Here is a 16481-nt window from a genome sequence, read left to right as displayed (position 1 = left end):
CATGCCTTTATTAGCTCTCTTTCTGTGCAGCTTACTGCCCGTGGTGTGGCCCCACCCCCAGCTCTGCAAGCAGTGTCTGACTATACAGAAGCGAGGCAGAGCTGTTGCTGCCTCATCTCTCGTCTTCCTGCAGTCCCAGGGAGCTCCACAAAGCTGGTGAAGTGTTAACTGTAAATAAACAAAGAAGATGTTTATAAGTTATAAATATCTTCTTTGTATTATTCTAATAATTTTCATATCAAATCTCAAGAGTATGACAAGGGAGACTATGCCTCCCCTGTCTACCCTGACTGCACATCCCTGACAGTATTATATTTCCCTAATATCGCTGAGGGGTGTGCAGTTACAACATAATGAGGTCATGGTCTAGTGCTCCTTTAAGGTCTATGCTACCCCCTCCAAACACTCAATGATTGTAATGTGCACCAATGTCAAGTGCATGTGGCACCCATTCACTGCAGCAGTTCCTCGTTGCAGTCACCAGAAAGATCATCCAACCATGCTGTTGCCCGAAAAGTTAATTCAGGCAGCTGCTCTGTCTCTGCCTTAGGGGTCAATCCTATTCCATGCTATGGAAGTTCAGTTAAAACGCAGGCAACACACCACACCTCGCACCCATCGCGGCCTGCTCTGAGTCCGAAATAGCGCTTAATTTTGCTCGGAGCCCTACGGGACTGCAAGCACTTTTATGCGAATCTGGGCTCCCGTCTAGCACGGCCATTGTCGTGATGACTCGCACCCGCGAGTACATTGCGTACAATTGCATTGACCCTTTAATGTAATTTGACTGCTGCAGTTACATTGTACTTACTGTGAGCACTTTCTGTGCAGCAATGGAGGAGAATCTAGAAAGGGCAAAGTAAGGCACACTATTGGGTAGAGGGGTATGTGAGGGAGACAGTTGGTAGGCTGCATTGCACATGTGAGGAAATAGCTGGTTGTCAGAGGAGTATATAAAGTAAAAGTTGGTGTGTAGGGTGTATGTGAGGGAATAGCTGGTGGGCAAAGGTGCATGTGAGGGAAAAGCTGTGGGGTCTGAGGGTCATGTGAAGGAAAAGCTGGTGGGCAGAGGGGAATGTGTGGTGAAAGTTGGTGGGTAGAACAGCATGTAAGAGAAAAGCTGGTGAGCTGAGGTGCATGTGAGGGAAAAGCTGGGGGCTGAGGAGCTTGTGAAGAATAAGCTGGTGGGCAGAGGGACATGTGAGTAAAAGCAGTTGGGCAGAGGGGCATGTAATGGAAAAGCTGGGCGGTAAATAGGTATACATGGGAGAAGCTGTTGGAGATTTTCATGCTTTCATTTTTTTTTTCTCCTCTAATCAGAACACACTATACAATTAGCAGGTATAAAGGCATGTCACACTGCCTTTAAACGAGTGTATAATACTTAGACAAGAAACTTGATTTATCATTTAGCAAAAAAATCAACAATTTTATCTGCATTATTTTCTTGAGTTACAAATCGGTGTGGTGGGTTTAAAATTTTATTTTATGTTTAACAATAATAATTATAATAATATATTTTAATTATTTTAGAATAATGATAGAATCTGGTACTGGTGGCGGGTTGTGTACAGGACAGAGTTAGGATACAGACATCTCTCAATAAGTATCCTAACCCCCCCTCTCCCCGCCCCCCTAAACCTAACCTCCCCCCAATGCCTAACCCACCCCCACTAGAGCCTAACGCTCCCCCTAGTGCCTAACCCTAAGCCTCCCCCTAACCCCACCACTTACCGCAAGGATGCCTGGGGTCAGGATGTCGGTGCCAGGATTTCCGACTGGTGTCAGGATACCGGCACCGGCATTGTGAGTGCCTGCATCCCGGTTGTCTGGATTACAACTACCTCCCTTTGTGGCAACGCAAACATTTCTGTACAGTTATGCCTGTTTGTTGCTGTCTGAAAAATTACAGAAAACACACACACAAAACATAAAAGCAAAGTTATCAAATTGCTGGCTGATTGTGAAGTTTATTTATTTATTTTTGCGTCGCTCCCCTCTATTAATTCTGCATTTACCCCTGGGCAGAGGTGGAGCTTGGACAACATTCTACACAACTGGACTACAGACTTTCCAGCCAACCAGTAAGGAGGAGTAAGGAATAGCTATTAGTTTTATTTTACAAAAATCAAGTATGTAAAGTGCTGGGAAGTGGGTGTTATGACGACAAGGAGGAGGAGGGTGGTGAGCTGAAGCTTTGCCAAGGGGGGTGCCAAGAAACCTTGACCAGCACTTGTCTAAGTTAGGTTTTCTCACACTAGGGAATACTTATGAAAACTGCACAGAAAAGTTGTTATTGCCAAAGAATCATACTCTGTCATTCGCCTATTGTATTTCAAAATCAGAAATAAACCTATTTGTGGTTGCTCTGCATTACAGCACCTTTACTCCACGGCTACCTGTTGAAGCGTTTTCATAATGTCCTCCTACCATGTTTTGCCCAGCTTGTATTGCTTACTTCTTCCACTTGCACTAAATCCATTGGTATGATAAAGTATAAAAGACACTGCATACAGTAATTTCCTCACCACTTTTTCTGGAAGTGACGTTTTGATGTACAGGAGAAATGCAAACGTCCCCCAGCTCGGAATGGGAACTTGCACGGCTTACCGTTTTCTGTCATGACTGGAGAGAAGAGAAAGAGAGAAGCTGTAAATATGTATTACTAACCCTAACTGCGGATAGTCTTTTCACTTGTCAGCCCCATGTTCCGCAGTCTGCAGAGGTCATTGTTGGATACAGGGAAAACCTTCATAGGTGCCTTTGATCTGACTGAATGACATGGTTGCAGTGTCCTCTATTTAGTCATGAGGCGGCGTTTATTGCTGTCGGCACACACGTAGCATTCTGGCCAGACAAGTTGGTCATTTTTGAGCAAACATAGATGGATAGAAGCTTATGTTGGCCTTAGTGCATCTAATTTGCATATATTGGACGTGTTACTGTGTCTGGCTGGGGGGAGGGGGTCACAAGTACCACTTTCTGCTCTGTCTGTGTGCAGCTTGTGGGTTAGTACATAACCATGCTGTTCTGCATTGTACATATATTCATCTGAAGTTTCCTGGCATGTGACCTCTGTATATAGCAATATATAAATATATATTAGCTCACGCACTGTAACAAGCAGTCCTTGGTGCTGCAGGTGCAAAGATTTATTTTTTATTATTTCAATAGAACATATAACAATAATTGCCATAGAAACACAATGTTACATGACTAAGCACAAGGCCTTCTGCATAAGACATGTACAAGGGAAGGTCACGGGGTCATATCTGTCGCAGTGAAGAATTGTATGTGTATTTAATACCTAATAAATGAATAAGTCCTGTTGCTAGGGCCCTCATTTTCCAACAAAGCCCAAGGTTCACATATTTATATATAATATTATTATTACAACCTATATGTGTGGCTAAGCCAAGGATATTATATTGCCAAATCCTGTACTGGTCATAGACAGGGCGGCCATCCCAAATTGATATGTCTAGTACGAAAGAAACAAGCAGGGCCCTTTTACCTTCTTTTCTCCCTTTTTCGCCCACTCTTTTTAATCACGTGGGCACCTTGGCATTGCTCATCACACTCTATTGAAAATGCATCATTGATGCAGCTACACTTTGTCATCCATTGTTCCCTGTGTAAATCTTATCTACCTACATAGATTTTAGCTGGTCAAGATTACGACGGTCAGAATAGCCACTCAGAATCCCAATGGTCATCAGAACACTGGCTCCGAAATCCTGATGGCCACCATCCCAACAGTATTAGGGTTACAGTTAGGCACTAGGGGGAGAGTTAGGGTTAGGCTGCAGGAAGGGATGGTTAGAGTTAAGGCACACATCCACTAGACTATTAAATTGAGCGATATAACGATATCGTAATCGTCTGAAAATCGTTTAAACATCATTTAAATAATTTCTAAAACAACCAGCGATGCGCGCTCCCGCTGGTCATTTAGACATCTATTATCGGGCTAAGGATATTGAATTAGAACCTCTATACACTCCTGCCTATACCTTCTAATATCCTGCCTATACCTTCTAATATCCTGACTATAAACCTCTAAGGATGACGCTATTTTGCGTACGCAGTCATATAGTAAATAAAGACTCCAGACCTTGAACCTGTGGTTCCAAAGCACAAAGTGATATTTCAAGTAAAAGTACAGTCAGTTACACGCTATGATCTAAGTACAATTTAGCACAAAGAATTATACAGACCCAAGTACAGTTATACATTCGCAGCGCTCTGGGCCAGATGTAGGCATCAGCAAGAAACCCCCGTCAATCAGCATTCAGCAAGAAGACCCAGACTGGGGTCACAACACACACGTTTATACTCTCACAGAAACAGACAACACAATAGAGAGGCTTGTCGCTGATGCCATTGGTTCCCAAGGAGGATGCATCTGTTGCAGAGCATTTAACAGGTTGATTCAAATAGACACAGTCCAGCCTCTAACAACTGGTTGTCTCTGGTTTCCTGCCTCATGCACATCCTAACAGTTGGTCATATAATGTACATTTCGGTGCTTTAAGTCTCTGCGGTCCATAAGTTGAGAATGGCTGTTGCGATCTTCACACTGACGATACCAGAATGCCGTTGAAAGAGTGCAGATCAGTATAATATCAAACATGACTTACTTATCATGTATTAAACCTTAGCTACCAAATAACCTTTATTTCTCAGCAATTATAATAAATGAACAAACTTGAATCTTATACTTTAAAGCTTATGAGACCTTTTATGTGAATATGTAATGTGTAAGTATGTGGGGTTTGATATAAAGACGCTAGTTAACTTGGGGCAGATGCGTGCGCATGAAGCTAATAAACAGCGTTTTCATACAGGATCTTATGCATTCGCTAATATGCGACTAGTTAACAGCGCAATTGTGCGTATTAATGTATGTATGAGAAATGGTGATCTCCATATGTACTTAAGTGTGAGTTTACCTAAAATGGCGCTTGGGCGGCCATTCGCAAAATGGCGTCTTGCGATCTCATTTTCTAAAATGGCGTCTTGCGGCCAGTCGCGAGATGGTGTCTTTACGATCTAATTTTAAGCTGATCTTGTCTCAGCCAATTATCCAGCTTCGACAGGGCAAATATGTTGTACAACCTGACGATAACGTCAGATTCAGCATGTTTGCAGATGATTGATGTGCCTACACTGAGCGACTGCTTCTTCAGTGTAGACACATCACAGACTGACAAATGACTGTACGATCACAATGTCGTAATCGTGCAGTCGTTTGCCGGTCTTCTAGTGGATGTGTGCTTTTAGGCTTCCAAAGGGGATGGTTAGGGTTAGGCTGCTGGGAAGTTACAATACTTACCAAGATTTTGACCGTCGGGATTCCCAAACCAGCATTGTGACCACTGAGATTCTGACCGCCAGGACCCTGTACCCAACCCTTTAAGATCAGTAGAATCAGGAAATCTACTTTCTTGACTCGCATTCCCTTTTGTTTAAAATCACATATACTTTTAAAGCCAGTTATACATAGGCATGAACAATACCTCAATTTAATTTAACGTTACAAAACTGTAGCAGGAGCCTGGCAGAGCAGATACAAGCGTCATAAGATATATCATTGAGTTTCTTCTCCATCAGTGTATAAGATCGTAATTAATAATAATAATAATTTGTGCGGAATTCAATTGTTTCCTGCCCTCATCGCACCCGATGGAGCTATTCAATTGTTGCTCCTGTCGGGCGCAATCAGCGGTCAGTGCTCCATTTCAGCTCGCAGCCCCAGGGGGGTGAGAGCTGAAATGTGCGAAAAGTGACCTGTTTGGGCGCCCAAACATCACTTTTCGCGGTCGCGCCCAGCACTTTGGTCGGGGGTAGCTGCTTTACGCGGCTAAACCCAACCACTTTGGGTGCGATTAGTGCGAAAAATGGCAGCAATTGAATAGTGGGACCACTGGTACTAAGCAACACAAGATCCATCCGCGTGTGCCATACTGAATCAGCTCACTGTTTATGTATAGGAGGATTTGTTTTGTGTGGTTATTTAATTTATTAAACAAGATTAAAAGTCCCTATTTAACTAAATTTCAGAATTAATGTTTATACATCTGTTACAACTCTTTAAATTTTTATTGTATACATGAACAAGAGCTGTTAAATCCTGCGGTGTTCATTGTGTTTATACAGATGATAATTTATTTTAGCACTGATCCTTGCATAGCAGCAGAAGGTTTGCTCCTTGAGTATACAGCATTTCAATTAACTTTTTACTGGTAGTGTGCATAAATGGGGCTGTATAATAACTTTCACACTCAGGGGGAGGGAGTAATATATTCAGGTCTGATGCCAGCTACTGTATATTACATTTTTACAAATGCATTTTCCTGTCCGTGAGTCATTTGCAGCTTGAACTATTTTGGTTACTAAAGCCCCTGGCAAGCGCGCTCCAAAAGTCATCCCAGTTGAGACATCCGGATGCAGCCATGCTAGCCATAATTATATGCAACTGGGGCAGTCCAGCATTTTCATGACCCTCACCATGCATGTTATTTGCATTATTAAAATGCATGAGTAGCTTTTTTATATGCTTTTTATGCCTCATTAACCCAGGTGTTTGCATTTTTTTGTCCGCTATATGTAGTTTAACAGCTGAGCTTTACTTCAGTGTCAGACAAAGACATAGAATTCGGCAGTTATCTGTTTCCCCAAGTTTCAGGCAGTTTCTAGACTTCACCTTTTTTATTTTTATTTCACGTTATCACGTCCGTATTCTGCTTCTGGGAAATAGAAGAAGAGGGGACAAGCTGCGCTTATCTAAAGCATTGAAGAAACAATAGAAAGTAACTGTACTGCATAGAGAGATAAGTCCTGTAATGTGTCAGCTGTCTTATTTTAGCCGTAAGCAATTCAGCATTTTCACAGATGTAAAACCTTTATTTAATATTTACAACTCATGAGGCAATCTGTGCGCAACTGCTGCGGTGACAAATCTATTTAGGCAGCCAGCTTAGAGGAGAAATCTCCATTAGAAGGTTTTTCTCACAATGGGCTCTATTTATTAACATTATTTTTACTAAAATAAAGTGAAAAAGGGTGTTTTCACACCCTTTTCACATTATTTTAGTTTCACCTGTAGTTATTACAGGGCAATTGGAGTAGAATTAGTAAAATTCTACTCCAACCCCCAGTATCACTTATTTTTAGTAAAGCAGATCGCATTTCCCATAATTGTAATGGGAAATGTGATCAACCATAGTTACTAAAAATAAATTGTAAAAAAATATCGGGGAAAGCCCTGTGATAATAATGCCACCTGGAGGTGGCGTTATCCAGGGTCTCCCCCGGTTACCGGGCTCCCACTCTGCTCTAACGGGGAGAGCAGAGGCGGGAGCCGGTACCAGTAATCAGCTGTGTGGTCTAAGCAGACCGCAAGCTGATTGCTGTAAAAAAAAGAAAAAAAAAATTAAACATTTTTTTTACTTACCTGACTCCAGGGACCAGTGATCGGGCCTCCGGTGATGGCTCCTCTCCGGTCAGCTGGTCTCCCACAGTGCACTGGGGCCCGGTCATCAGGTGATCGGGCCCCAGTGCAGTATGGGAGATCACCTGATCGGGAAGCCCGGAGAAGATCACCGGAGGCCAGGAGGATGCAGGTAAGTCTAATGAAGGGAGGGGGGGTCGCGGGGGTCCGCGATCGCAGGGGGCGGGGCTTAGCGCCGGGGGGCAGGGCTTAGCATCGGTGGGGGGGTAGTAGCGGTGGTCGGTCGGCGCATGCACGGGCTCTTAGTCGCGGTATTTTTTCCGAAAATACCGCGACTAGAGTGCGGATGGGATCCGCAGGGACAGAGCTTTATCGCAAGCTCTGTCCCTGCAAGGGATTTATAGTAAATCCCTGTGATATTGCCTGAATTCGCAATGCGAATTCACTCGGTAATATCACACTACAATCCGCATTCAATATGCGGATTGTAGTAAATAGAGCCCAATCTCATACCTCTCTCTACATCCCCAGAAAAAAAGAAAACATAGATTTAAGTCGGGATGTAGTTATGTTACCGGCGTCCGGAATGCAGGGCACCAGAATCCCAACGCGGAAAGACCAATTTGGGAGTAAAGATAGGCGTCCAAATACTGACGCCTATCTTTAGCTCGGCATCTAAATCCCGACAACCGGCATCCTGAACGAAGGTAAGTAGGAACAGGTTAGCATTAGCCGCGGGGGGAGGGAGGTTAGGTTTAGGGACCCCCAGGGGAGATTAGAGTTAGGCAACCCCCGGGGACGGTTAGGGTTAGGCTAGGGGAAGGGGGGGTTAGGGTTAGGCACCACTGGGGGAGGTTAGGGTTAGGCACCACCAGGGGACGGTTAGGGATAGACACCACCGGGGGGAGGTTAGGGTTAGGCACCACTAAAGGAGGGTTAGGGTTAGAGGGGGGACAGGGGAGGGTTAGGGTACTTACCAGCCCCAGTTGGTATGTAGAGCCTTTGGTCTTCCGGTGTCTGTATTTATTCCGGCAACTAATCAGCCGCCAGCATTACATACCTATTCCATTGGAGCCAATAGAAACTTAATTTATCAAGAGTTTAAAAAGTGAAAGTGTTTGACCTATTTATATATATTCTGTTCTAAGAATACTTTATTGAATATTGAAATGATGGTATTTCGTGATGAATTCTGCACCAGTAAAGACCTGTGTGTGTGTGGACTGTCTGGGACGGTAAAATTTAATTTATCTCTTACTAGCCACTAGGGCAACCAACACTTGGCTGCTTATGCGGGCGTTAATGTCACTAATATAGCAATGTTTATCCATGTCCTGTATTGTATTGTAAGTCAATGGTTACTTTTTTGTCTATGTACTTTGTAAGGCGCTGCGGAACACTTGTGGCGCCATATAAATAAATGATAATAATAATAATAAATAAAATGTCCCCTAACGTTCGATCAGCCAGTGACACAGCTGGCAGCAACGCCACAGGTTTTCCCAATCCATTTCATCATTTGCATCCTTTGGGCACAGTCTATTTTTGTACATTTGTTGATGCGCAGGATTTTTGGATGCCTCCAGGCCCTGTCAGACTAGTGGTAACTGGCTCCCTGAACCTGGGAAGAGCAGAATCTGACCAGGGATACGTTTATGCGCCTCACCGAAAATGAAGGTAATTCTCAACAGTTAAGCTGGGTACACACTAGACGATATATCGGATGATTTGTCGTTATGAGGCAAATTGGAACAACAAATGATCCACGTTTTGTCCAGTGTGTACGAACTATTGCGCAATCCAATGCGTCGTTCCTCGTATCTTCAGATCTGTTTGCAGTGCAGGCCAAACTGAGGATCCGGCGAACGACATCAAGCTTCTGGCGGGGGAACGATATAGCGGGCGGTCATACACCAGATCGTGTGTGCGGACCTCACGATATATCGTGCCATCGCACATGCCGTCGCTGGATACACATATCGTCTAGTGTGTACCTGGCTTTAGGGGCCTATTCATCATTACTCAACATACGATGGAGGTAATTAGGTTTAGAACTCGCATGGAGTTCTACCTAATTACCGTAGGAATTCACCATTCCTCCTCAGTGGCAAACGCAGGATTTCTAGAGAGGGGTTTCCAAATGCTTGATTTTAGAGTGAGTGTGGCCAGTCCATGAAGAGGGCATAATTATCACTTATCCAGCTTTAATATGTCACATACAAAGTGTATTGTGTTGCATAATTGGAGCATATACAGGACCAGCGATCATAGTATGCCATTAGATGCGGAAGTAGGTCCATACTGTCTGAGCTGAATGTTTCTACAGTATGTCAGATGTGGGTACCATTCCTGAGCATTGGAGCAAGTCCGGGAGTCTGAGGGAGCAGCAGCAGTACCTAGCACTGCCCTGGACATATATGTACATATCGGTGTCCTTATGTACTGGATAGTATATTATAATACAGTATTAATAATTAACCCTATTGATGGTCTATAGCAGTGCACCACTAACAGTGCATGTTTTCCACATCTCCTAGTTGGGGCACAGGTACATTTATTACTGGTTGGCACATTTTAAAAGATCCACAGGTGGTGCTAATCATTTCATTTGTGATACTGAGAAGAACATGCAGCACTAGTAATATTCTATTATATTACTATTTCTATTGTGATCATGGTTTGTGCTGGGGAGGGGGGTTTCCAGGCAGATGGAAACCCCCCCTGTGTTTGCCTATGCTCCTCTCCATAACTATCTATTCCGAAAAGCTGTAATTTTTGCGATGACAGCTTTTTGGGAAATAGATACTTTTCCCTGCTTCTCCTACCTTAGCGCAGCTGTAGTCAGTTTTGCGCATGCACCGTTTCTAATCACAGAAGCGTCGCATGTGCAGCATTGATTTCAGCTGCGGTAATTGAATATGAAATATATTTGTATTTGCAAATAACTTTTACCCATGTTCCCCCCCGGCGCTCCATCCTGCTGCAGACTGAAGCTCTTTCAATTAACTGTTTACAGTAAGTAAACAGTTAATTATTAAGCTTACTTACAAGTGTCACTGGGGAGCAGAGGGGAGATGCTTCAGTTTGCAGCAGGATGGAGTGCCGGGGTGGGGAACACAAGTTGAGCCAGAGCCGGAGCCACCCGAATGAAGAGGTCACGTGAGGTCCCGAAGTAGACAGCAGCCGGGGTAAGATCTGGGTCCTGCTGAGTAGAGGGAGGGGGAGCGCACAGACTGGGGGAATATCTGCTATACAAGCTGCCGTGCCATCTAAAGGGCAGCTTCTTAGCACATTCGGGGGGCTGTACGCCGTCTGCAGACAACGTAAATTAACAGCATCAATTACCGAAAAATCTATGATTTTCGGTGTTCGATGTATACAGTAATTTCCACATCCCCATATTACTATATGGTGAGTGTGGAAACTACCGGAGACTGACTTAACCAGGAGATATTAGTCATATCTCCTGCGTTAAGTCTTTTAATGAATATATACAACACATACATAAGTAGGTAATAAAAATACATGAAAAGTTAAACTTTAGGTTTAATGAATAGGCCCCTTAGACTGGTCCGAAAGAACATCATTATCTAAAAATAATTTATGTGTGGTACCCCACTAAAGCTATACATGTAATTATGAGTGTACATCCGGAGTGCTTATTTTATTGATTTACTAATGTGTAACAGAAGAGATATGGTAGAACAGTGGCTGGTGTACAAGGCTAGCTATGATAGGAGATGATGCTACTAGGCAGAGATTCCTATGAAGTGTAGTGATTGGGTAAAAGGAAAAGTGTGAGGAGATAGTAGGGACTCAGGAGGGAGCAGCTGTGACACGTGAGGTAGTTATGTAGGTAGTCGCTCCCATTTAGCCGTGGGCAGTGTGCAGTAGGGATGGCCATCAGTGAGGTGCCTATAAATGGCACAAAAATCATATATGGTGAACACCCCTCGATAGCTACCGTTGCTGGGGGCTCGCCGGGGGGTGCTTAGAGGCTGCTGGGGGGGTGGGGCTAAACTCTCTTCCGTCAAGAGATTATATTTTAGTACTTAGTAGGATATTTTAGTTCTTCAAGGATCTTAAGTCCACACCAGTGGCGGCTCCAGAGGTGGGGTGGCAGCACAGTTCAAAATTCAAATAGGGGAGCATCACCAACTGCCCTAACAGACATCACCAGCCGGGACTCACTGGCAGTTGGAGTGGCTCCCCTATTTGAATTTTGAATTGCGCTGCATCACCGCCACTGGTCCACACTGATACCTTACAATAAATTCTTTACCTCTACTCACAGTTAATAGGTGGTTGAGTTACCCAGGCAATCATCATCAGATTCTGTGTGACTGTAGGACAGTGGTTCTCAAACTCGGGGCCTGATTCAGACCCGCTCGCGAGCGCATAGCGGGTCGATGGTAGCCCAGTGCACGTGCGCGAGCCCCAGAGCGAGTGAGACCTTCACTCGCTCCGGAGCTCGCAGCAAAACAGGGCAGCTGTCGATGTTGATCGACAGCTCACCCAGTTTTGTAGGCGGGTAGGGGGGATTGCTGAACAAACGGAGGCGCTCCCGAAGGAACGCCTGCCGTTTGTGGGCGGCCCTACTGACATCACTCGTGATGTCAGTAGTGGATTTTCGGCTCTATTAGAGCTTGAAGTCCACTTGGCATTGCGAGTGCTGAGACCCTACCACAAGGGTCTCCTCGCAATGCCGGTGGTCGCGATTATCGCCAGGCCGCTCGCACAAGCTGTGGGTGGTCACTCACAGCTGTGTGAGCGGCCTGGAGGCCGGAATTAAAAAAAAATAGGGACGCCCTGATTCAGAGCGAGCGCACGCAAATAGCGTGCGCCTCTGTATCAGGCTCTCGGTTCTCCGGACCCCACACAGGTCACATTTTCCTCATATTCATTAGTCAATGACACAATTTAAAAGCTACACTGGTGGAGCTAATTATTTCACTTGTGATTCTGTGAGGAGACCTGGAAAACATGCACTGTTTGGGGTCCTGAGGACCGAGAACCTGTGCTGTAGGATAAATTCCACTATTGTTGGGGATTTATTCCTTTCTTCTCTACGAGTGTTTATTAATAGTTCACTTAAGGGCCTATACATGATGTTAATTAACCCCGATAATTAACATTCTAACTCGCCGCAGATTCCAAAGCAATTCATCATTGCTCGGTACGGTGACAGCTGAGGCGAAATCAGCTGTCCCCGCGAGCGGCTTCACTGCTCCTTTTCGGGGCAGTGAATCTTGCAGGTTACAAAATTTTCATTTTCACCTGCTTTTGTAAAAATAAAGAGATGATGAATAGGTCCCTAATGTCGGCACCAAGACAAATCTTCCCAGCATTGATCCCAGATTACCTGTTCTTGCAGTCTGCTTCAGTGGCATTTTTTGAGCAATTGGGGACTTCCGATCAAGTCTTGAGTTCTGGAGGCCCGGTTTCTGTTAGAATATAACAGCATGTAAATGTTACCCAAATAAATTTAAAATTCAAATCATTAAAGAAAATAAATACTGTAATACTTAATACTTTTAAGATGTAATTATCATTACTACCATTTGTTTTAAGGTGTGTTTGACAAGTATTTAATCCTCCATTCCTGCTCATCTGGGATGTCCTCAGTTTTCAAGTGGATGATATAGAAACACATATGGCCAATCAGATAATTAGATTGTTCACAGCAGCACATGGTATGTCAGGAGCAGAGTGTGTTGATCCTATAGGATGCATGCAGTAGTTACCTGCCCACTTGTTTGATAGCATGAGGAAAGGGCTACAGATGGCAGGAAGAGACATACTAAGAAATAAGTAGTGGGAGAAGCAAGGTGCCCCAATAGCAATGCACTTATGGTAGCCCAGTGCACGTGCGCGAGCCCCAGAGCGAGTGAGACCTTCACTCGCTCCGGAGCTCACAGCAAAACGGGGCGGCTGTCGATGTTGATCGACAGTTCACCCAGTTTTGTAGGCGGGTAGGGGGGATGGCTGAACAAAGATTATGCAAGGAACATGTAGGGGTCAAACCAATTAGGTGTGAGTTCCTCTCACCCGTTAGTAAGAAGTATTTCATATGGGGATAATGTATAGAGAGGGACAAGCGATTACAATGACCATGTTGCACGACATACAAATTACAGTACCTTCTCGTTGATGTTCTGCTTGCACATGAAAGGAAGCTGGTTAACTATTACACACTAACTGAGATGGGCAAGGTATGACTGAAATGGAATCGGTATGAAATCCAGGCAGTCGGGATGCCTGCTGTCAATATACCGATGCTCAGGATCCCAACAAGGGTCTGGTAAGTATAGTAACCCTACCCCCTTCTCCCCCTAACCCTCCTTTCCTGCATCCTAACACTAACTCTCCCTACCCTGCACCCTAACCCAAACCCTCCCCTTTAGTGTCTAAAGTGGTGCCTAACCCTAGCCTAACCCTAAAACTGTGACACCTAAATCTAACCCTCCTCCCCCGCGGCTAAAATCTAACAAGCCCCATTATTCTTACGATCGGCATCCCGGCTGTCGGAATGTCCACTACTGTCGGTATTCCGGGGCTGGCCTTCTGGCCGGGTAATGGCATTCCAGTGCCGGGATGTCATACTCCTGAGATTTGATATAAAAAAAGATTAGAATAATACAAAGAAGATATAACTTATAAACATCTTCTTTGTTTATTGTAATAATTTTTATAGTTAACACTCACCAGCTTTGTGGGGCTCCCTGGGGCTGCAGGGAGACTAGAGATGAGGCAGCAACAGTTTGGCCTCGCTTCTGTATAGTCAGACACTGCTTGCAGAGCTGCGGACGGGGCCACACCACGGGCAGTAAGCTGCACAGAAAGAGAGCTAATAGAGGCATGCCTCTGAGTATGGGGGGTGAGCTCTGAGCACTGATGGACATCTTGGATGTGTCATGTGGCCAGGAAGTGCACTGCAGTGTTTAAAGATCAGAGTTCAGTCAGCAGCAGCAAGAGAAAACACAGTGATGCAGGTAGGAGAATCAATGGACACTGAAGCTTAGTGTAGTGAGGGGAGAGTAGGGGGTTAGACAGCCTCCCAGCACTCAGACCCATCTCCATGTGTGCCTCTCCAGCCACTGACTTCACCGCATGTCACTGTCCTATACCTCCCAACTGTACTGATTATGGTGCACTGTCCAGCTATTAACAGTCAGGGAACATTGGTTTCAGTGCCACAAACCTGCCACTAGTACATGCAGCAATGCAGAGGCGTAAATAGAGGAGGAGAGGGTGCCCCAAGTTGCGGCTATACCAAATTGTAACATGGTCAAGCCTACTACTGGGGTGTACTGTTCTAATACACACTTCCAGGCAGGGGCGTTTTAAGAAAGCCTCCGTTTGGGCCCCCTCCTCTTTGTCGGCGCACTGAGAGCGGTAGATTCTGGCTTCATGCCAGAATTTACTGCGCATGCGCAGGTCTCCGGGAAAATGGTGTCAGTGCCTATTTTCCTGGTGGACATCTTTTCTGCGCACGCACAGAAGTCACCGAGAAAGTGGCCACCACCATTTTCCCAGTGATTTTTTTGCCGATCTGCAGTGTCGGTCCGGCTCTGCGGAGCAGCACATCGGGATCAGCGGAGAGGTAAGTATTTATTAACAATGAGTGCAGGGTGTGCGGTGACGGCGCCCCTAGACCCAGGGGCCACGCACACCTTGCACCCATCATAAAGACGCCTATGCTTCGGGGGGGGGGGTTGTATAATTAGCCAAACAATATTTGGTGTCATCTAACACCGAGAGCCATATCTGATGCCAAGTCTAATATGCAGAGTTATGGGCCTGATGTAGAGATGTACGCACGCTTGCGACTTTTGGCTGCCCCTTCCGGGAGGGAGCAGCCAGATCGGCATGACAGGGGGCGTGGCCAGCACAAGGTGGGGGGCCGGCCAGACTACCAGTATTTGTGGTTGGGTAGGGTGGGGCATTGTTACGCAGGGGGCGGGGCCAATATGAGGCAATTCAGCGTGAATCGCGTCAACGCCCCCCCACTGCGGGGGTTTCAAAGGTAATTGCGGGGGGGATAGGAGGGGTGGGTGGCAGCCGGGAGGATTGCCTGCCTTCCCGGGAGGTCGGGAGCGGCACCCGATTTTCGGGAGGCTCCCGACCAAATTGGGAGGGTAGTGAAGTATGGATGTACGCTAGGCGCAGGACCCGTTCTGAGCATGCTGTGGCGTTTGGGGGCGGAGCAGGGGTGGCGACTGGAACCGTTCTTTATAAGAGGGGCGTGTTGCCCCGGTTTTTGAGGCATACCGAGCCCAGGGTCTGCATCAGTGGATGCAGGCTTCCTGGAGCCGGCTGTCCATATCTGTCAGCCAGGATGAGTAAGTATCAGTTTACAAAGCCAAAGCAGCAAACCTTGTGACCAATGGTCACGAAGGTTGCTATGGTGATCTGAGGCAGCATCTCTGGCCACTGCACTGGGATAGCAGATGCAGCCAGGAGGTGGCTATTTCCTACAATCCCCTCTGCTGCATTTACATTTTAGTTGGACAGTATTGCACAGCCGCTTCCTGTGCTATACTGTCCATGTCTGAATCAGGCCCAATATCTGCAGGCAGGTCTAACAAACAAAATAATATTGATTGTCAAGTCAAAATGCAGAGCCAAAACTAAAGCCAAGCCTTATACCGTATGCATAGCAGTAACGGAAGCCAAGTTCAATATACAGAGCCATTTATGTTGTTAAGTCTAATCTGCAGATCCAAAACTAAAGGCAGGTCTAATATGCAGAGACATAATCAGGTTTAGAAAATCGTATAATATTGTTATAAAGTTTAGTATGCAGAGCAATAACTGAAGCCATAAACTTTCTAACGTCAGATGATAGATGTGACCCATAAAATGAAACTAAACTTAACTAAAATAAACACACGAGACCAAGTTATGCCGTTTAAAAATAAATGGTCAGCTTTATTTAGTTACAATGGTAGGTATGGTGGCAGAAGAAAGAACGGCAAACAACCAGCGTCCACTTGTCTTAGGCCAAAAGTATATCATAACTCACAAG

The 16481-nt window shown here is 45.3% G+C and overlaps 1 protein-coding gene across 1 annotated transcript in view; it reads right to left on the bottom strand.

Annotated features, from left to right (window-relative positions):
• Positions 1 to 16481, bottom strand: part of HGFAC (HGF activator) — a 91635-nt gene that overhangs the window by 60064 nt on the left and 15090 nt on the right. The window contains exons 2-3 of the mRNA XM_088462232.1: positions 12816 to 12897; positions 2529 to 2625 (exon numbers count right to left, since the gene is read on the bottom strand). Coding sequence (XP_088318358.1) covers positions 2529 to 2625; positions 12816 to 12897 — 179 coding nt within the window. The remainder of the gene's footprint in view (positions 1 to 2528; positions 2626 to 12815; positions 12898 to 16481) is intronic.

This window comes from Taudactylus pleione, unplaced genomic scaffold (genome assembly GCF_031769625.1).
Source record: "Taudactylus pleione unplaced genomic scaffold, aTauple2 ptg001166l, whole genome shotgun sequence".
Classification (NCBI taxonomy): domain Eukaryota; kingdom Metazoa; phylum Chordata; class Amphibia; order Anura; family Myobatrachidae; genus Taudactylus; species Taudactylus pleione.
Note: the sequence above shows the minus strand (reverse complement) of the source record. Positions and strands in the feature narration are given on the sequence as shown.